The sequence below is a fragment of the Colossoma macropomum genome, unplaced genomic scaffold, assembly GCF_904425465.1.
Source record: "Colossoma macropomum unplaced genomic scaffold, Colossoma_macropomum, whole genome shotgun sequence".
Lineage (NCBI taxonomy): Eukaryota > Metazoa > Chordata > Actinopteri > Characiformes > Serrasalmidae > Colossoma > Colossoma macropomum.
Window position 1 is genome coordinate 9,340,453 of NW_023494801.1, and position 21,501 is coordinate 9,361,953.

The 21,501-nt window shown below is 38.6% G+C and overlaps 2 protein-coding genes across 4 annotated transcripts in view; both read right to left on the minus strand.

Moving 5' to 3' along the window:
* Positions 1-8,492, minus strand: part of cavin1a (caveolae associated protein 1a) — a 31,397-nt gene extending 22,905 nt beyond the window's left edge. The window contains exon 1 of the mRNA XM_036590588.1: positions 7,458-8,492. Coding sequence (XP_036446481.1) covers positions 7,458-8,021 — 564 coding nt within the window. The 5' untranslated portion in view covers positions 8,022-8,492. The remainder of the gene's footprint in view (positions 1-7,457) is intronic.
* A 3,113-nt stretch (positions 8,493-11,605) lies between these two features.
* The window catches only part of atp6v0a1a (ATPase H+ transporting V0 subunit a1a), a 28,333-nt gene continuing 18,437 nt past the window's right edge, over positions 11,606-21,501 (minus strand). Inside the window, exons 11-22 of one of the 3 annotated variants that reach the window (XM_036590586.1) lie at positions 20,448-20,598; positions 19,203-19,342; positions 18,647-18,810; positions 17,817-17,907; positions 17,589-17,707; positions 17,092-17,308; positions 16,774-16,881; positions 16,483-16,590; positions 14,129-14,143; positions 12,901-13,018; positions 12,129-12,297; positions 11,606-11,798 (exon numbers count right to left, since the gene is read on the minus strand). In XM_036590586.1, the coding sequence (XP_036446479.1) occupies positions 11,705-11,798; positions 12,129-12,297; positions 12,901-13,018; positions 14,129-14,143; positions 16,483-16,590; positions 16,774-16,881; positions 17,092-17,308; positions 17,589-17,707; positions 17,817-17,907; positions 18,647-18,810; positions 19,203-19,342; positions 20,448-20,598 (1,494 nt within the window). In that variant the 3' untranslated portion in view covers positions 11,606-11,704. Of the gene's footprint in view, positions 11,799-12,128; positions 12,298-12,900; positions 13,019-14,128; positions 14,147-16,482; positions 16,591-16,773; positions 16,882-17,091; positions 17,309-17,588; positions 17,708-17,816; positions 17,908-18,646; positions 18,811-19,202; positions 19,343-20,447; positions 20,599-21,501 lie in introns of all 3 variants that reach the window. The other 2 variants (XM_036590585.1, XM_036590587.1) reach the window with 2 other exon arrangements.

Here is a 21,501-nt window from a genome sequence, read left to right on the forward strand (position 1 = left end):
TTCCACCACTGCAAACACACAATACAATTAAAGCTTCACTGCACTTCATTTACAGCAGAATAAACCTGTACACCCCGTGCTAATACACCTCTAGTAAATAAGACAGACGCTTCAGATCAATGCTTTGCGTGTGATGCTCTATAATGGGATGGAAATGAGCACTAGTTGGTTCGTAAATTAGTCTACTCAGCAAACTACCAATGAAAAGCAAGACTGTAAAAGAAATAAAGGACCCATCTTTCAATTTCCATGTTCGTCTGTATGACTGTAACAAGATGCTGCTGTGCTACACCTACCCATCCCTAACCTGAACCTCTGGGCTTGTTTACTTTTTCTAATAAAAGCTGCATCTATGCATTTTTAATCACGAGGCCTAGCCAAATGTTGCTACGTCAAAAAGATAATTTAGTCCCCACTAAAAGTAAACGCGTGGCCAAACACACAAGTGCACACTCTTCTTCCATCGTTCAGCAGCGTGTGTAATTTGTGAACAGTTACGTAATTCTTCCCCATGCTGCCTCTGAGGAAGTGGCTCGTTACGGAGCTAAATAGAGCCAAGCAGGTCCTGTGTAAACAACAACTAAGTGATGGAACAAGCTGACCACAGTCCTGAGAGCAGTACAGAAGTGTTGCTTGTATAAAACAGGCTGTAAGTGTAGCCCTTGTAATACAAGATTGAGTAGCACAACCATAAATCTTCAGCTTCAACAGTTCCAAACGAACACTAAAGCAATTCCAGATAGCCGACAGTTTTGGAGTGATCCTGGCTTTCCTATGCAATTGTTTCGGGCCAGAATAGGGCCAGGTGCCAGACAGCTTCATACCATTTTGCCTCATGTCTATATTTGTAAGCCAATTCTGGCATGAATATTGCGGACCAACAATATAGTTGGGCCAGATTTGGGCCACATCCATTAGTGCTACTCACCTTACAGTATGTGGGCCAAGGACCCAGCTTTATACTAAAGGCCAGAAGAACTCAAGGACATGGCCCACAAATGGGCCAGACAAATTTTGCTAACTGGGATTAGCAATAAGTTTTACAATGATCAAACAAGCTCAAACAATATGATACACCAATTTAGGGATGGAAAGATTGGTGATCTGCCCATATTCCCGTTGGCCAATAGTGACAGATTCTGTAATGTAAGGGGAGATTGCTATCCTGTCTGGCATTGAGGAAATAACACGCCAGCTTGGCCAATCAAACCAGACCTCTTAATCTGTAAGCCAATCATATCTGACCTTGACATTGGGGAAGCTCTTTGACTCTTCCATGTGTTGCGACAGTTCTCTTTTGCAACGGCATGTCATCAGCACAGCACTGAACTATTAATGTTAGTAGTTTATGAACGTTAGTTCTAACAAATCATTACCTATTACTGCTATTGCTATCACTGAGATACTGATGGTTTCAAACTACAGCTGTTTATTCCTGCACATACTTATGCTACAAAGGAGTGTTACTATCTTCTACTGTCTGCGACTAGCTAACATGAACATACCTTTTATCCTCTAAAGACTGTAAAATAATATTAAATTACAGGGTGAAAAAACAATTTGGACGTTTGGATGGTTAAATGTGTGCTATTTTGTCCTGCTTTAGCTCATTTTTCTGGTATAACAGCGACATTTGGCTCCAGTAATGCTGATTTGACATGAATAAGCACATCTTAGCTACTAAGTTTAATCTTGGAAGTTTATGAGTTGTTTGCTGCCATGAAGGTATTTATACTAATCACACAATATCATTTTCAGTTATTTTACTTTTTAAAAGAACAGCACACACTTATGTACCAGTCCATTTTTAAGATGCTGGAGCAGTGCCGAAAATGAACCCTGTCACAATATCACCTACGGTTATTCATCTCACAAAGATTCGTGGCATGTTCAAAAAATAGACATGTGATAGAAATGATGTTGAGGATAAAGAACAGGACAGTGATTTTGTTATATTATGATCTGCCCACACAAAACAGCAGTTTGCTCAGGGTAATCAGGCATTTCCTCAGTTCTGGTCTCCGTACTGGCTTTTTTTTAGACCAAGGATAGCTGTATCCCTCTGGAGGAGGGTCTCTGATAGCTAGAGCTAATCAACAACACAAAATGTGTGGGGGTTGACCAGCATACCAGCAATCTAGCAGGGTTCCAAACAAGTGTAGTGAGTATCAGAAACTAGCAAAGATGATAAAATGACCCCAACAATATGCTACCAAACTGTGGAGACAGCGAGCGGATTTATCTTTGAAAGACTCAAGGAAATGCAGAGAACCTGTTCAACAGCAATCGGATCGCATTTACAAGGATGTAACTCCCAGAGGCCAATCCACAGAGCACACAAACGCTGAATTACTGGTAGAGGAATGAGGGTTCCTAATCTTACTGAAGTCGCTTTTTTCTGTGTTAAAATATTTTATTTTGCATATTGAATGTTTACATCTGAAAATAATTGTAATAAGTTTGTGAGATTGCAGTATGCCTACTGCCTACTGCCTAATGCCTAATGCCCACTGATACAGGTGAAAAAGGCACGCAAGTATTTGGCCATGAAGCTGTTAGCTGTAAGACTGCTTCATGGCCAAACTAAGTAGGTAAAACTAAGTCTGTTGTAATGTTTTGGTTATTAAACCAATTTAAATTTAAATTTTCATTTTTGCCTGAGTAGTCAATTGTTGCGTCATCCTGCCCTTGATTGGAACTGGCATTGGACGATTGCTAAAGGACAACTGGTGATCGGCCCATAACCTCCATATATGGAAACTAAGTTGGAAAAAAAACATTTTTTTTTGTGAATTAATTTCACAAACTTCATACTGAAGTTAAAAGGAGTGTTTCTATTCGTGCTGCTTTTGAATGAGGCACAGTACAGGGCAGCAAATCAGAACAGAGATCATTTACGTACATCAGTCTTAAGATACAGTAACAAAATAGCTGTTTACTCCTGAGGGATATAGAGAGGTTGAAAATAGTTGCGTAAAAATGAAAAGAAAGAAAGATCATAATGACGTCCTCAGGAGAACTGTGAAAGGTCCTCTGCTCCTTTCAGGGAACAGTCTCTCGCCCTCTCTCAGTAGAATCGTTAAACTGCATTGCAGACATTACCGCATTCTGAGCTATAATTGGACTGTCCATAAGTGGAGAAAGGGGAGGGGGGGTGTCTCTGGGTGGCTCTCTGTCATTTTGCCCGCCACCCTACACCCCCGAAACCACTTTACACTCATCTGTTGCACTCCAACCTGCAAGCAAAACTCTTTGCTTCAGGCAACGGACGTCCAACATGCTCACAAAACACTATGCAACTGTATAGAAGCTCAACACTGATATACTCTGCTGTAGAGTAGGGGTCTTTCTGCAGGGGGGAGATCTGCCCATCACATTTTGCTCTCATAATGAAGCATAATAAAGTCACAGTACACTCGTCTGCACCTGTTCACTCAAAACAATATAAAAGAAGCCAGTTTAAAAGTTATTGTCTGTGATATTCAACTAGAGATTAGAGTACAAAAATGCTGGAATATTCTTTTAATATCTGCTCATGTGTCGTCTGCTTTGGTACTAGGATTGCTACGTTTGACCACAATTATTTAAAGATCCAGGGAACCTATATCTGTGTTTGCTTTCTAATTAGGTTAGTAAACATGTACTAAGTTTACCCTTGGAAAAATGTTCCAGTGAGCAATAAATGACTGATACTTTTCACCATATTTCTCTCATCTTGATGTAAACTGGGCGGTCCTAATTTTGGGTAGCGCTGACGTATCTTGCCCCGCCCACACGGTCAGAGAAACTTTGCGAGATAAAGCTAACTCAGCATTACCAATAGCTAGTGAGCTAGACCACCTGTCTGTAGATGGCTGTCGCCCATTCATTCGTTTATCCATATATGTTGTTTGTTTGTCTGTTGTCTGCTTCACGTTTTGCTTCCCATGTTGCTTCGTTCTTTCGTTTTTTCATCTGTCTTTTACATCTGTTCACCTGTGACTTCCAGTTACTGTCACATAAAAGCTGGATAATGATTTTTTCTGAATGAGTGATTGAGCAGAGTTTTGGACAGAGAGCTGTCAATCAAGCTGCTCATTAGCCACACCCACATAGTTCTTAGATAGGCCTGATCAGTGGTTTTTAAACCATATTTAATAATGTTTTAACCTTATATTATTCATTCAAGCTTTGCTGGATGTTTAATTTAACACTCAAGTTAGCTACTCATTATACAGTATGTACAATTTCATAGCACATGTACACATCCTGGAAACAATGAATAAAACTGAAAGCCCAGCTGAACAGTTGCCCTGATCGTTGCAACTGTGCTAAAACTGGAATAGAAAGATAAAGACTACAAAAGCAGTAAAGTCTTACATGAATACTTAGTTGAATGCAAAAGTTTAGGCACCCCTGTTGTTGCAGATGAAGTTAAAAAGTGTAAGTAAAAAAAATATAATGCTGTATGCAAAGGTTTGGCACCTCTGGTCAAATGACATTTTCTTGATTTTCTAAGTGAAAATAACAAATTCTCTAAGCAGAAAACACTTCTGCACATTTTTATGCACAATTACTGTTTACTTACAGGGGAAATAAAACAAAAAATGTGACTTGTGCAAAAGTTACGACACATTTGATGTTTTTCTCCCAAAACCTCAATCAAGTAAATAAAAACTGTGCACTAAAATTTGCAGAACAATACCATATTTATGTTTGTTTCCTGTAGAGCTGGGATGGGGAACTGAGGGTCAGGGTCCAGCACTGTTTGGTATTTTACCTGATGAGTTGAATCAACTGGGTTTGAGCAAGAAAATCATCAAACTATTCAGGAATTTGTCCAGTTCTCCACCCCTGCTGTAGAAGATGTGCCAAGTTATTTTCAAAAAAACAACAAAACATGTAATTTGATCAGGGGTGTTTAACCTTTCGCTCATGGCCGTAAACATGCATGCATGCACATGTTGTGGGCTGTGTTTATGGGGAGACTAATGTGCTATATTCAGCAAATCTAAATTCACACAGCTGCAGGATTACGACTTTCCGAACAGATACGAGGCAGATATAATGCAGGGAAGCATGACTGGATATAAAATAGAAATGTCTTCATCCTACACCATCCAACACAAGCCAACTATCTGCCACAGCAAGCTCGCACACTCCAGCTTTAGCACAGGTGGGTGCACTTGAGTGAGTGTGTGTGTGTGTGTGTGTGTGTGTGGAAAAGACAGATAGTGAGACAGTGAATGATTTCACTGCATATGAGAGAGACAGAACTCCTCTATATCACTATGTCCACTGCATTTTATGTACATTTATGTCAGTAGACAACATGTCTGAAATTTACATACCAAGGTTTTTAATATTAAAACTGCATTAGGACCAGAATCTGCATAGAAAAAGATTTATTATTAATACTATTAAGGTCCACTATCATGCTTGCAATACCATGAAGATGCACTCCTAAAAATAAACCATTTTAAGATTTGTCACCTCATACAATGTTCTATTATATATAATTACTTATCTTTTAGCAGTTTTCTAATATCATTGCTACGCCGGTCTGCAAAGAACCCTTCAGAAGCATTAGGGAGGCTTCACGTACAGCATGGTTGCATCCAGAACTCCAGAACTCCAGAACAAAATCCCTTTTTTAAAGGCTGAGGTGACTTCATAATTGGGGGAAAAAAATGTTTGGAACATTTGGAAAATAAATCAATGTCAGTACGAGCAGTTTTCCAGAACTGCAACGAAATAAATTCCAAACATGAACTGTAAGGTTTTTCATGAGGAATTGCACACAAGGAGCTTTTTTGCAAGCTAACATACCCTAACAAACACATTCTGTATGTGCACAATGTAGACTCTATCCAGTATATTGGGGAACCCCAAGCCTGTACTGATCAAAGCTTGTGGTGAAGATCAACATGAACCTTTGGATGTCTCATCTGGCAGGGTACTGAGACTTTCTGATGCCGAATGTGGAATGCAAGGCCAAGCCCCTAACAGGAATCCCTGTGTGCTTTAAAAGGCGTGTGGAAATATCACACATATGCCATCACTCACATATATTAAGTCATATACTACTGACTGCAGTTGCAAGTTAACCATACTAACTGAACTAAGGGTTTTGCATACAGGTTAAGGTTCTCTCTAGGTGACTAAAAATATGTTTTCCCTTTTGCCCATAGGGCCTATATAATCCAGAACACATCAGTCAGTAAGTGTATCACTTACATATACACTCCACGGCCTACACTTTTTGAAGGCATAGTATATGGGATAAAATCTAAGCTTCAGCTTTGTTAGACAGCTACCAAGCAGACAGACAAACTAGACATAATCCTTGCATGCAAAACCGAGAGAGTATTATTGTTTTAAAGGGCTTATTTTATGGGAAACTAAATTTCCCTACACACTTAAAAGAGATGGTTCTTCAAGGGTTCTTAAAATAAAGATATATAGAACCATGAACACTCAAAGAACCTTTTGCATGATTAAATGCTTCTTTGCATCGTGAAAGCGTTCTTCATATTGAAGGAGAATGTGCTGTATATGGTTCTATATAGCACCAAAAAGGGTTCTTCTATGGTTACAAGCTTAACATTGTAACAATAGCAGAACACTTTTTGGTGCTATGTAGAACCCTTTTCAAAAAAGTTCTAAATAGAGCCATCTACAGCACATTCTACATTAATCTGAAGAACCCTTTCACAATGCAAAAACCCTTCAATCACGCAAAGGGTTCTTTGAGTGTTCATGGTTCTATACAGAACTATTTTCTTTACTAAAGTACTTCACTAGTTTTTTAGGGATTTTAAATAATATTAAAACACTGTTAAAATTCCAAAACATACCGTTCACTATCAGTCCATATTTGGACACTATGCTGCAAAAACAGGCTGTTTTGAATTAATTGTCTCTGTGATGTCAGTAGCACCAATTCATTTTCATCTATCCACCTATTCAGATACAGCAGTTTAGCCCCCCCCATTTACGCTGAAGTTCTAAGGAGTGTTTCAGCTCTGAGTGCTTTTTGAATAAGGCACAATACAGGACAGCCAATCAGAACAGATAACATTAATATCAGTCTTTAAAAATTGTTGTGTAAAAAGGAATTATGACCATAAAATCACACAAATGTACCAAAAGTGAACCTCAAAGGAAAAAATAAAATATATGAAAAAACATAGGATAAAATGCGTGTCCATATAAGAACAACTCATTCTATGTTACTTTTCACAAGACTAACCAACTGCTGGTCAGCGTGTAGTTTTTTTTTTTTTTCTTTTTTTCTCTCTTATATTTAATACAATATTAAAAAGGTCAGTTTCCCAGACTTAGTTTTAATTGGTGACTCACAATTTAGTCCAAGACCAGGCTTAATCCAGGCCTCAGAAACTGGACCAAACTTGTACCAAAAAGTGTGCTTTTAATGACCGTATTCAGAGCGCACCAATCTCAGTCTCAGTCCCTACCTGGAAAATGAGCACTTTGAAGTTCTTCCTCTTGAGCAGCTCGTGCTCATTGCTCTCCAGCTTCTTGATCTGGCCCACCTGCTTCTCGAGGTCTGTGCGCGCACTCTTCACGTTGACGTTCACCTTGCGCACTTTGTCCAGAAGCTTGTTGACCGTGCTGGCCGTGCTGACATGGCTCTTGGCCAGCTTGGTCAGCTCACTCTGGATGCCCGTCACGCTCTTCTCCATGTTCTCCTGCCGGCTCTCCAGGCTGTTCTGGGTCTGCTGGATCTGGTCCACCACGCCAATGATCTTGTCCAGAAGAGCCAGGACCATCATGCCCGTGGCCTGGGCCTCGGACCTCTGCGCCTCACTGCTTCCGCTGCCGTCCAGTCCCGGCCCCAGCACCAGGTCCGCTTCTTTGGAAGGGTCATCGTGGTCATCATCATCGGCCGTGTTTTTGCGGTTAGCGGCTGGGGTGGTCACTGAGGTTTTGGCGACCGCCGTCACCAAGGCCACCTCTTCGTCATCGTCGGAGATTTCGGTGAGGGCTATGCGATCCAACTTGAGGTTTGTGTCAGCCATGGCTGGGGTTCAAGTGTAAGGTGTCCACGTAGACAAACTTACACACACACTCTCCAGTGGGCTTACAGATAGAGGTCTAAAGCTCACACATACACACGGGCTGGCGTGTGGGAAGGCAGTCCTGGGGTAAAAATAAAGCACTAAAAAAAGACCTGAATGACAAGAGACACCAAAGAGCGAAGAGCAGAGCGAATCCAACTTGCACTTTTCCCCTCCTTTGACTCCACCTGTCTTTTCCCACCTCACTTTAGTCTATCTACCTGTTCTGTACATTAACATACAATTTACTAGCTTTCGAATGACCCCTCAGTCTTCTCTCTCTCTCACTGTCTAACCCGTATGTTCCCCCTTCAGGCGAATCTGTCCCGGGACGCTAGTCAGTCTCTCTCACCACCAAGGCGCGTGTGTATGTGTGCATGTGTGAGTGTGTGAAGCCCTCCTGTCAAACGCTCGCCTTCCCTCCCACAGCCCTCCTCCTACACCACTCATTTACTGTAAAAGTCACGCCCACACTGACCATTGCAGGCTAGACTCCTCCCAATATGAGCCTGGCAAAGATGATCAAAGACACGCACATTTACACAAACAGACATACTCACACACTTAATACACAGCTACAAACACCAATACACGCCACCTCTAACATACACAAGCTTTTTGGCAGGCTGAGCCAATTCCAAAGTACTGAATCACACAGATTTAAACTCTGCTATACAGAGGCTAATGAGATATGCAACTATATAAACGCAAATGTCAGAGACCTTTGTTTATTTAGTTTCTAGTAGAAACAGCCATTGAAATTCATTTTTCAGAAAATATCACTGAGGATAAAGAAGTGGAAAATCAAAGAAAAATAAGAAGAGTTTCCAAAACTGGAAATGGGACTCCTAACAGCTGTGCAAGACCTGGTAGACCACCAAAACTGTCCCCATCAGATAAACAGTACTTAAAGCTTTCATCTTTGAGAGAGAGGAGAAAATCAAGCTCCACTTTGGCTTCAGATCTGAAAATATCCACAGGTTTTTCTGTCCATAATTCTACTGTGAGAAGAAAACTCAATGCTATGAGTCTTTTCCCTCACTGAGGAAAACATTCAGAAAAGAAGAAGCCTATTGTGTTTTCAGACTGACCACCCCAGAGTCCAGACCTCAACATCACTGAGTGTTTGTGATTACTTGGATCATGAGGAGCAGAAAAAAATGCAACCTTCTAAGACTGAACTTTGGAGGTGTGGAAAAACATCCCTGTAGATTTCTATGAAAAACGGAAAGTCTCCTGAAAAAAATGGAAGGACTTACATATAATTATTAAAAACAAATAAATGTCATAATAAATGATAAATATAAATACATAACTAATGGGGGTGTAATCAGGGATGGGGTAGTAGTTAAGTAGCGCGCTACTTTTTGTAGCTAACTACAAATTTTTGTAGCTAACAGCTGTAGCCGCTACAGTTTTATGAAATGTAGCTAATAGCTGTAGCGCCTACAAATTTTTGTGTAGCTACAGCGATCATTTTCGCCACAATTTTGCTACAGGCTTCAGGCAATCGATGCAAAATGGGAAGCATAGAACACAGTCGTTAACTGGGCTGGAGGCGATCCAGACTGAGCCGTGGACAGTTCGAGCAAATGGTCACACGCTGATCACCCCTTACTTGTAGGCTTAGGTCAGGGGCCCGCAACCCACATGTTAAGAAGAGGTATTTTGTCCTTTCAACAAAAATGAAACCACCTTGGGAGCCACAACATTTTATGTCCGTTTTACCATCTTGGCTGTAAGTATGTCTCAGTATGTGCTAATGTGATAGTAGAGGCTAAAAATATAACATTAACGAAATTGCAGACTTCCATTGCTCTGCTTTAACCTTTAGCTCAGCTGTAGTCGCTTTTCTGCTGGCGAATGAAGCCAACGAACGACTTCACGACTTAGTGTTTGGCAGTTTCTCGTTACAGATTAAACGTGTCAGGAAACCAGCTGAGTGCTTACAGATGCAAATAAGTCAGTTTGTCTCCAAATTATTGATGTTCATCTTAAATCTTTCTCTTTGCTAGTTCGTTAGGTACTAGCTAGACGAGGTTGTTATCTGCGTTGCTGTGTGACCACCAATGAATCACAAATTTGAGGCGGTTTTCTGTGACACAATTTGGTATAATAAAATACATTGTATTGTTACATCCCTATTAACTATAAATTATATAATGTCATAGTAGTTAACCTAAGGATAATTCTATTGCCAATTTGAGTCATATTCTTGAAAGAGAATGTGTAAGATTCTGTAAAGAAAGACCCATCAGCACTCGATTCTCCATGATGACCCAAAGAATTATTACATTTTACATTCTCAATACACCTTGATGTCTTAAATGTAGACCTGCAAATGCAAACTTCCTTAATCAATCCTACTGTGTGGCTCAAAGTATACACTTCAAAAATGACACAAAAAGACTAGGCTTATTTCCCAGCCAAGTACTTTACTGACAAACAGACACACAACATCCAGTTATAATCCCTTTACTTACTGCATGTTACTGGGTAAACCTAGACATTGCAAAGTCCTCACTGCTCCTCAGCTCTGTCTCCAACAGCCAATAATACATTGAGTAGGTCAAACAAAGAAAAGCACATATAAAAGAGAGACAGCAACAACAAAATGAAGATTAATTACAACATTTAACTGTAGATTAACACTAGTTTGATGTATGACCAAAAGGTGATTTTCAGTGTTTACTCTGTCTGCCCCCAAATAACTGCACAATCACAAGACTACAACAAGGAAAAGCCAAAACACACAACACTAATAACGATCAATGATACTGCAAATATGAACCCATGGGCTGATGAGCTAATATTAAGTTGCAGTGAGGTTGGTTTGGAGCTACTTCATGTCTAATCATATCATATTTTCCAATATCACACAGATATAGCTTTTTGATATATTACTGTACTAAGATATGTATCAGAAGCATTACATAGTGACATTTTATGGATGTCAAAAACTGCTTTCAGTGAGGAAAAATGGGGAATATTAAATTGATTCCCTTTGAGGAATTTTAAAAGCAGTCCCTTTGAGTGATCTGAAGAAAAGGGGCAATCAAGACTGTGCAAGAATGCTCAAAAAGAAGGAAGGAAGTAAACAAAAACATATCAGTGACTTATCAGGCAAGGAAAAAAAAACTGAAGAGAAACGCTCTGGTGGAAAAATGACAAAAGGAGTCAGAAATACATCACAACCCCTTTATGCCTTATGCTTAAATGTTGTGTGAACAAGCAAATTAGCTTATTTATGTAGTAGTATGGTGACAAGACATTTCATGTGTCTAAATCATTGGCTTTTTTAATCATGAGAACTGTATGTAAGTGATACGGAACGATTTACAGCCATTGAGACAGAATATTACTGAATATTTTCATTCCTGCTTTGAGGAAAAACTATCACATCTATAATCCAAAAACGATGCACTTCTCCATTCACCCAAGACCTGGAATGGGAAATAATCAAATGCACCCTTAGAAACAGAATAAATAAAGTAGATTTCCCAATATATCTGTTACAGCTGTCACTAAAATTACAAAGGGAACTGTTGAAAAACCTTTCAAACCTTTCACAGAAATTTCTACTATTCTGATTGGGTCTTAGCGGGTTTGGGGTGTACTGGTGGGAGGTCTTCAGTGATGGCAGTTCAGTCCTCAAACTTTCCCTCCAGAATGCTGTTGAAGGTAAACGGCATGAATTTGAAGCCCTGACCGGAGTAGAATTTATTCTGAAACTCAACCCTACAGAGAGAGAAAGAGGAGAGAGAGAGATTAGATGCCATATTACCAAACAGAGTGACAAAGTATTTCCTAAGTAGTCTAAAAATTGCTAGTAAGCCAGAGTCCTAAAATGCTTCAAGCCTATGCCTGGTTTCACCCACAGGGGGAGAAGGAGAGTCGCACTTTTCAGTACTCTGTTTTATATCAAAACAGATAAAAATATGAGCATATATCATCAAAAACAGCAAACATCTAGGTTTTTTACACATTTATATTTTTTACACAATTTTCAAGGTGGAGATGATGTTTGTAGTCTGAAGAGTACAGATATAGACATGGGTGTGGACTCACCAGTGCAGTCTGAGGGCATGTAGAAAGGCAGAGAGGCCCTCCATTATCAGGAGGATGCACACTGTCAGTGTGGCAAAGAAGGCAAACACGATGAATATGACAAAGGAGAAACCAACGTTAGGGGAGAAACCGATTTTCATGACCATTGACCACAAGACCTCCGATAACTCTGCAAAAAAGAAGACAGAAGGACACATTTTTGTGCTGTTTTACACTCTCAGTTTTCTTAGCATGTTTTTAATTAATCCATTTGTGCATTAACAAATACAATTACTGTGAAAGTTTGGGTGACACTTTATTTTGTGTGGTCCTTTTAGATGAAACATACACACAGGGGACACTCGGTAACGTCAACAACATATGAGGGTTAGGATTAGGCTTTGGGTTGAGGTTAGGTTTAGGATTAGGGCCAGGGTGAGGGTAAGGTTATGGGTTGAGGTTAAGGTTAGGTTTAGGATTAGGGCCAGGGTGACCGTAAGGTTTTGGGTTGAGGTTAAGGTTAGGGTTAGGATTACGGCCAGGATTAGGGCCAGGGTTAGGGTTAGAGTAAGGTTAGGTTTTGCATAATGAAAGTAACATGTTAACAATACATCTAATTAATGTATGTAGTGTATCAACAGAACATCTACAAGATATTTACTTCAATGCACTGTACTGCTACTTCACTGATATGCTGTTAATGTGTTACTGATAATCTGTTAGTTTATTATTCATCTACAAAGGATCACTTCAAATAAAGTGTTACCAAAGTTTGTGTGGGTGTGTTACTCACGTGCATGAGCTAAACTTAGGGCCCACAACCGTAGGTAGGAGGCAGTGTTTGAGATACAGCCTAAGCAGTACTCTATTGTGTGGATGGCCTGATGTACAGCTACATCTGCAAAATTAAACTACACAGAGAAAGAGGTGGAGAGACAGAGAGAAAGAAAAAAAAAAGAGACCAAGGGAATTGGGGAAAGAAAGAAAAAAAAATAAGAAAGAAAGAAAAATAAATAATAAATAAAAAAGAAAGAATGAAAGAAAAAAGAGACAGAGGAAAAGAAAAAAAAACAAAGAAGCATATAACATTAGACAGTATTTTTAATCTTTATATTTCATGCTACCTTCAATCATATCCTGATCAGAGACACGGAGGCCGACGACTAACACAATCACATGATCAGACCACCACAAGACATCAATTAACCCCAGGTATGGCATCTAAACCAGGGGGCAGAGCAGTATTCATTGTTAGAATTTGGCACTTAATATCCCAAAGGTAAAGGGTCTTTCTTAAGATCAACTTTAGCTCATCTCAGAAGAAATCAATCAGATGTCAATATTGTATTTACGAAGGATCAGAGATTTCTGAATGCTTTCTCCTAAACCCCCTAAGAGAAAAAACAGAGATTAACATGAGCGTTTAACTTCAAGAAGTTCTGGAGATAAATGAGGAAAGCAAAAATTCTCCTTTCACACCGATAGATTGCTGAAAGATTTCTGAGATTTTGAAGAGAAATATAAAATCAAATTATGAGATCTATGTAAATAGTATTCAATTAAATAGATAAGCCATCTGTGAGACAATATTCTGTTCAAAGTGAGAAAATCCAAGGCCTTTTTCTCAGAAGCCGAAATTAGAAATAAACAAAAAGTCACACTGACTTCAAACAGGACTTAACAATGTCTAGGAGAAGTAAATGAGATTAGAAGAAGATACCACTTAGAATATTTACTTCCTCTCGGATGGCACATTATTTATATTTCCTTTCAGCACAAATGAAATACAGGCACCTGGGAAGATTTAGCAGTGATTTCAGTCTTAAAAGCTTGCTAGAGAAGCACCAGCCAACACCAATTACACACAGCCACCAGCAAAAAAGCACAACCCACCAAAACACACCCACACACTCAACCACACGCAGACAGAGATGGGTCCGAGACAGATTAGATGGTGCACACATTGTGACACAACTCAAAACTTAGTCAATCAGACAGGCGAAAAGGCTTTCTGCTCTTACCGCTTCCTCTTCGGACTGCTTGAAAGGTAACAGGACACACACACAGGGTTAAAGTAGAGTTAGTTACAGCGCTCAGAAAGTGACAAAGAGAGAGAGATGTGAGAGACAACAGTTTTAGCTCCAGAGAAAGTGCAATAAGAAGAAATTTAAAAACATAGAGTAAATGAAAGAAAGTACTTAGGAAGATCGCATAACAAGCAAATAAACAGTAGTCTGACCAATGCTGTTAAAAAAGGTTAATCTTTATTTCTTTTCCAATAAACAGCAGTTCCTATTTGGTGAGTTTATCCTTAAAGTTGAGGAACATTTTTATACTGTATGCAGGAGGGCACAATAGGCAATTGGTTCTGCTAGAGAGGCCTACTAAAAATGAACCATGCAGTTAAATATGGTGGAGGCCACAAACTACGATCTCTATTATATCAAAAGCAAACATCTGTAAGTGATAAGAGAGACAACCATTTCATCCATGTTCTCTGAGAGAAACTGAGAAGCACTGCGTTGCGAGGAAATCATATATAGTGAGCAAACAGGACGTGGTGGACGGTAATAGGGTTCGAGGGCTACTGATGTTTACTGAGCCAAAGCTAGACCCTGTCATGGCATTTATGATGTTGCTTTTAACTTGAGCTAGTAATATGTGGGAAATCTAACTCAAAGATTTGAACATAGAATGTTCAGTAGCCCATTATTGTATATTCCACTCAGTTTCTCATCATTTTATCTCTCGGTCACATGGTCATATAAATCATGAACATTTTATAATTGTCAGTCTCTTGGTTTAAACAAAACTGAGATCTTATGTACACTACATTAAATATGGTTTCAGACCTCTCTAACTATCAGAACTATGTTTCCCAGTCCAGACAAGCAGCACAGTTTAATATTCTGGTGCATTAATACAGAATTTGGTTGATGTGTGTGCTTATAAGTGTGCTTTTATCATATCAGTATTTTACAATTGATTCAAACATGGCTCTGCAAATCAGGATTTCACAACTGGAATATTTTGTTTTATAAGTGATATTTTAATGGACTGATTTTAGGTTTTGCATCCACAATATAAAAAATTAACATATTTAGATTAATAAATAAATAAACAAAACAGTTTTTGAGTTTTTAGTGCCTAAATAACTAACAGTGTAATATATATGTTTACAAATTGGAAACCTTAAAAAAAATGTAAAGAGATCTGTTTGTTTTGTTGGTGAAGCTGGTTGCTATGGGATACAGGAGTGGCAGAGCAGTGGTGGGTGTTAAAGAAGGGGCTGACCCACTTTAGGGCAGTGCTGGTATGCAGGACACTCTTTTGGTGACTCACTGACTGGAACCAGCTACCACTCTGCTGACTACAGGGACATCACCCAATATGTTGATTGCGTTAGAGAATCCAGGGTTTTAGCATTAATGAAAATCATAATTTATGGTATCATTTGCTTACTCTGAACTAAATATTCAGTTGTTTCATTTGTACTGATCAATTAGAGTAATGCATTATTGGAAAAGGAAGCATGGAAGCCTTTAAAAAGACTATGGAAACCTATCCTAAAAACATTTTATGACAAAAATGTATATACATGAGTGTGTCAGTCTGTCTCTTACTGTAAGAGAATTTAAAATATATGCATCATCATGCAAACTGACAACTACTGATTGCTGACTGTGAGGGTACTTTTTAATTCATTATTTCTTAATAGAGTAACTAAGTTAAATCAAGTCATCCTGACAACTCATCACTTATTTACATAAAAAGACAGCACAGCGTTAATTATTAGGAAAAAGCTGCAGTTACTAAAACAAGTATAGCAGGTAAAGATTGGCAATGAATAAACTGCTGCAACTTACAACAATTGGCACCAAGTAGTGTTCATCACACATACTCTTAAACCCCACACACATCAAATGTGTAGATGTCGTCACACATTCTCTTAAATTCCATACAAACCCATAAACCCAAGCTTTGTAGTGATGCACTGGTAAGTAGGCTTTAATATAAGGCACAATCAAAGCTAAAGCACAGTATCCTCTATATGTGTTTGTGTGTTACTGCATTTATGTAGAGCTGAGATGATAAGCAATTTGGAAAAATCATTAAATTGGAACAAAAAAGAAAAATCTATTTTTATCATTATTTAAAAAAGGTATTTCACATAAAACAATAACTTATATGACAATTCTACTCATCAGTGTCATGACTGTTGTGGATATATGCATATGAGATAAAGTATTCAGGATATAAATAACTCAGGAATTTCCCAAGGCAACAGGTAGACTTGGTAGATTCTTCTTCTATTATAATTAGGCAACTGGAATTAACAAAAAACACACACAGCAATACAGAGCATCATTCTCACCTCTGGCTCTTCTTCGGAGTGCTGTGAAAGCTGATCATGCTGAATGATCTCAGCTTCATCCTCCGTCGGACCATTCCCCACCCGAATCCCCCCAAAGTTTTGCGTGCCCTGGAAACAGAGAAGGATACAGGCTACAAACTATTGCTGTGTGTGTCTTTTTTTGTACATTTTCAAGACAAATACATACATTATATATATATAATACATATGTATTCTACATGAAAAGTATAAAATATACTGTAATTCAAGTCCAAACATTGTACAAAAACAAGCGTTTAATTAAATCCTTACGAGGTGCTTCCTCCAGAGGTATTGTTGACGTAGAACCAGCGTCTTTACTATGAGCATGCATGGCACACAGGCAAGAGCAATGACCACCAGCAGGCACTGTATTGCCATCTGCAGACAACGAGAGCAGAGCAATGGAAATGCAAACTCAAAAAGCATGATACATCCTTCCTTCAGTCTTACTGTCCTTGTCCTGTGTACATTTACAAAAGCTACAGGTTTTATTACTTCTTTAAAAAGTAAAAGGGCAAAACCATTTATCCCATTAATACAAATGGGATATATGTCCTAGCAAGGCATGATAACAAACATGTAGTGCACCTGTCCTCTGTATAGTGGCTTATTGGTAGGGTCATTGTAGTTGAAGAGGAACATGTTGATAAATGCTATGAGGAGGCTGGGAGCATCTTTGGAAATTTTGGCATTGTAGGCGGTCCACTTGTAGAAGATGAGTATCACCAGGTAGCCAAACAGGCTGCTCATGAAGACGATCTCGGGGATGAAGCCCAGCCAGATGTTCAGAGGCTTCTTAAAATAGCTGCACACACACACACACACACACACACACACACACACACACACACACACACACACACACACACACACACACATGCATACAATCTCAAACTATTCAAGCAGGCCAAATTAGCTTCTTTAAAAGTTATTCTGGAATACAGTTATTTTATGTAATTTTAAAAAGCTTCAGTGCTATAGTGGGTAATCCTGTACTATCAAAGAAAGTACAGTGAACTTGGTTGGAGGTACTTTTAGTTTAAGTCACCTTAAAAGAGTGTGGAGTAAAAAGAATGTGAACTTACATGTGGTTGAAGAGGCTCAGAGTGACTCCAAACAGCATGTGAATAACTCCTAAGATTACAGACATCTTCATCTTAAAGGAGTTCAGGAAGGTCAACTTGTTTGAAGCCAAGTTCCAGATCTGTGAAATTATGAAGATGAACAGTTTTTTAAAAAGAGTCAAAAGGATCATTGGTCCAGCTAAAAGAGAACTGTATGCCAACGCAACAGAAAAATGAGCTAGTTCTTACAGGGTCAATGCCGATGGGGTAGGGCCCCCCAAAAACTCCCTGGACAGCGGGGTCCAACTGTAGCATCCTGTTTCCTTCCAGGGTCTCAAAACTAAAGAGAGAGAACAACCAATCCCTTAGCCATGAACTACACAACACCTAAATAATCCCATTAAGATTAGCATGCATCCTTTGATAAGGAAATTAATCGATTCAAATATACTTTCGTGACAAACAGGCAATGATCAATTTTCCCATTTGCATGATAAATATCTATGTTTAATTCTAGTACTGGTTTCTATTACAATGAGAAACAGAGCATGATTGACACAGCTATGACTTTTTAAAAGATTTCTTTGTTTATCTTTTTCCAACAAATATATTTGGGCTATGCATGGTTTGTTTTTCTTCAGTTAAGTCATTTTGAATTGTTTGGCCTTTTTTGATACTTCAATTACTTGAATAATCATCAAAATAATTGATAGATTATAGATTGATAGACTGATAGATTGCTTGACTACTAAGATAATATACCAACATTATTTTAATAACCTTTAACAATAATGACTTCAGGCATGCTGTGCTTGTACATGCCTGTCCCTACATGGCCTACATGCACATTAGTTATTTATTTTTTAAAGAACTGCTTTATCATTATTCTACTTGTAAAATACTCTTGACACTGAAATAGAAACCTCAACCAGGGAGATTCAAGTCCTACATGAGTGATATCAGACTATATCAAAACAATTAGACCTGGACAAATCTTAACGATTCAGAATCAGTTAAACTGTTCCTTGACTAAATTCAGAAGCAAAGGACTTTTAACAGTCTGAGATGAGGGAACTCACGTCCAGTTGGCTTCACTCGCTGTGAACATTGGACGCACACTCCAGCCGGAGCCGAAGACATTGAGCGACTTAGAGAAGCAGTCATTATAGATTATCCCAGTGTAGATGGAAAAGATCCCCATCAGCAGGATAATATAGCGGCCTGAAAACACCATGCTAAACATCTGAGAGGAAAGGAAAGAGAGCAAGAGAGACAAAGAATATACTTTGAATTCTCCACATTTGTTAAAAAAAGAAAAGAAACACACAGTGTTGATATGCACACAACTTCTGCTTTTTCTAACAACCGTCGAAAATCTCACAGTTAGAGAGACAGTTTAAAAACAAAACAAGTCTGAAGCAAGAAAACCACTGCACATTAGGTTGACCAAAGGAAGTGCTTTCTTCAATTCAAGGCTTATTTTAGACCTCCAACAAATCTGATGGAAGGAAGTGAAGTCTATCACTCAATGACACAAAAAGTACATCAAAACATGTGTTGAACAAATATGAAAGGAGTAGTATAATGGAAAGCTGAATTCATGTATGGATGGATGGATAGATGGATGGATGATACCTCGTTTTCATTTTTCTGGGCAATAAGACGGGTCTCTCTCAGCACCAGGTAAAGGGCAGCGCAGGTCATGAGAATGCCATGGCCCAGATCCCCAAACATGACGGCAAACAGGAAGGGGAATGTGATGATGGTGTAGGGAGCTGAACATGAACCAACACAATGAGCCACAATAAGGTTTGCAGAACATATAAGACCATAACACTATCTGGACAGGATTAGTTCTACATCAGGAAGTGTGTTAATCACCAGAGTATCTCTGTGATTTTACTGCAGTCTGAATGTCATGTCATAAATTGTTTATAGAGTACACATCATCACATCTATAAAGAAAAAATATATATATCCTGCAGTTTTATTTTATGTGATGATTTTGAGGGTTGGCTGCATCCTTGGGGTGATACATGATGTTATTGAATATGGCAACAATTGCGAGAAGTGTAGATATTATACAAATTCTTCTTCTTTTATAAGCCACATACTTTTTATTGTTTTATTTAACTATTCCCTTTGTAAAGTCAGTCTTATCTATGGTTAGTTAAAATGTGTACAGTAAAAAGACAGCACTTATGTACACAAATACATACTCTGAATGCCTCTTGGAAAGATTATAGTGTAGATTATTTCAGTCTAGCAAAGAATGCTATATAAAAAGTAATATAAACCAAAGTGCAAGATTATGTCGCACATGATGTGTTTGGCAAACACGTGTTATCAAGGCTTACAATAATAAAAGTTAAAACAAAAAAGTGTGGACTGTGAAGCTAGCCCAGTTGGTAATATATGGTAATTATATTACCATCATAAAAAATGCAAGCTATAGGGTAAGGCTCTGTAATGCCCATGTGGTACTTTGTATCTGAATTCAGATCACAATTATATTAGTTATCTCAATACCTTTGCAGAAAATAGACAGCTGTTTTTTCATAATTTCTTTTTTTTTTGTACTCAAGCCACAGAAGCTATTCGGCGTTCCATGGCAACATTACTTGATGAACATATGTCCAGAAAACATATCCTGTTCAAATAGCACTGATGACATCTGAGTAAAACATGACTCAGCTACACACAACCACAACACTCCACATGACTAACTGTTGAGTTAGCCTAACCAGCAGTACAAAACATCCAAGTTCACTGGCTGACATACATATTGAGGGGCAAGCTGGTCATTCTGTTCTAGAGTGATGGAATTCCACTTCCATGTGTCGGGTGGCTGTGACGGGGGCTGAAAGATGGCAGAGTTACCTGGGTTCATCTCTCGGTAGTTGCCAATACCATAGGCATCCACAATGTTTTGGAAGCCAGAGGTGAACTTGTTGGTCTTGTTGTAGGTGGGTGGGGTCTGTTTGGTCTGCATCCTGTTCAGAATGGAGGGAACAGTGGAGCCACTTTTTTCCTGAGGAGAGAAATAAAGAATCTGCGTAAGAGCCAGGGTCACAGTTTCACTAGGCAAGGCTTTAAAACCACGAGGTAATGAACTGACAATATTAGAACCTCAGAGCATAACAAGACGATTCTGGTTCTTAACCCTTAGAAGCTATCAATGAGATTTTGCTATACTAAAAGTGATTATGCAAAAACATCATTAATTACATTTACACTGAGTTTACATTAGGTATCAACAGCTTCTTTATCAACTTATTTCATTGCAAACAAATGACAGGCTCACAGCAATCATGCAAAGCATGTTTTTTCTTTCTACAGAACCGCACTGTGTGCACAACAATAAATCTTGATCAAATGCAAATCATAATAAAATATCTCCTCTTTTACTTACAAACACAAATGTGGTATTGGTATAAAGTTTAGAATCTACCTGCTCAACAGAATTACTCTGTTTCAATAAGCTACAAGTGAGAAATAATATTATTAATAAATGATCAATCTTTACAATAACTATGACCTTTAAGGGTTAAAACACCTTTTATCAGTAGATAATACTGGGGTATGAGACCAAAGACTAGGTAATATTTTTCTGTACTGCTAGGTCCATTCAATTCATCTAAAGCCCTGCCATAATAATACCATATTCCAGGCTTTTGTTTCAAGACTACATCATGGGATTCAAAAGCGGATATCTAACGTTTTTAAGACAGTGGCATATTTTACCCACTACCTTTCTGTGATTTGTCTTTTTATACATCACAGCCTACAACTTTTGAGTCTAATATATTAGCTCATTAACCAAACATGATGTATTTGCAAAGAAGTGAAATATCTGGCTCAGCCTGTGCGGGTGGGTCTATGAATGGGTGTGTAAGCCTGCTGCTATAAATAGCCTCTTGTTAAATAAGGTTAA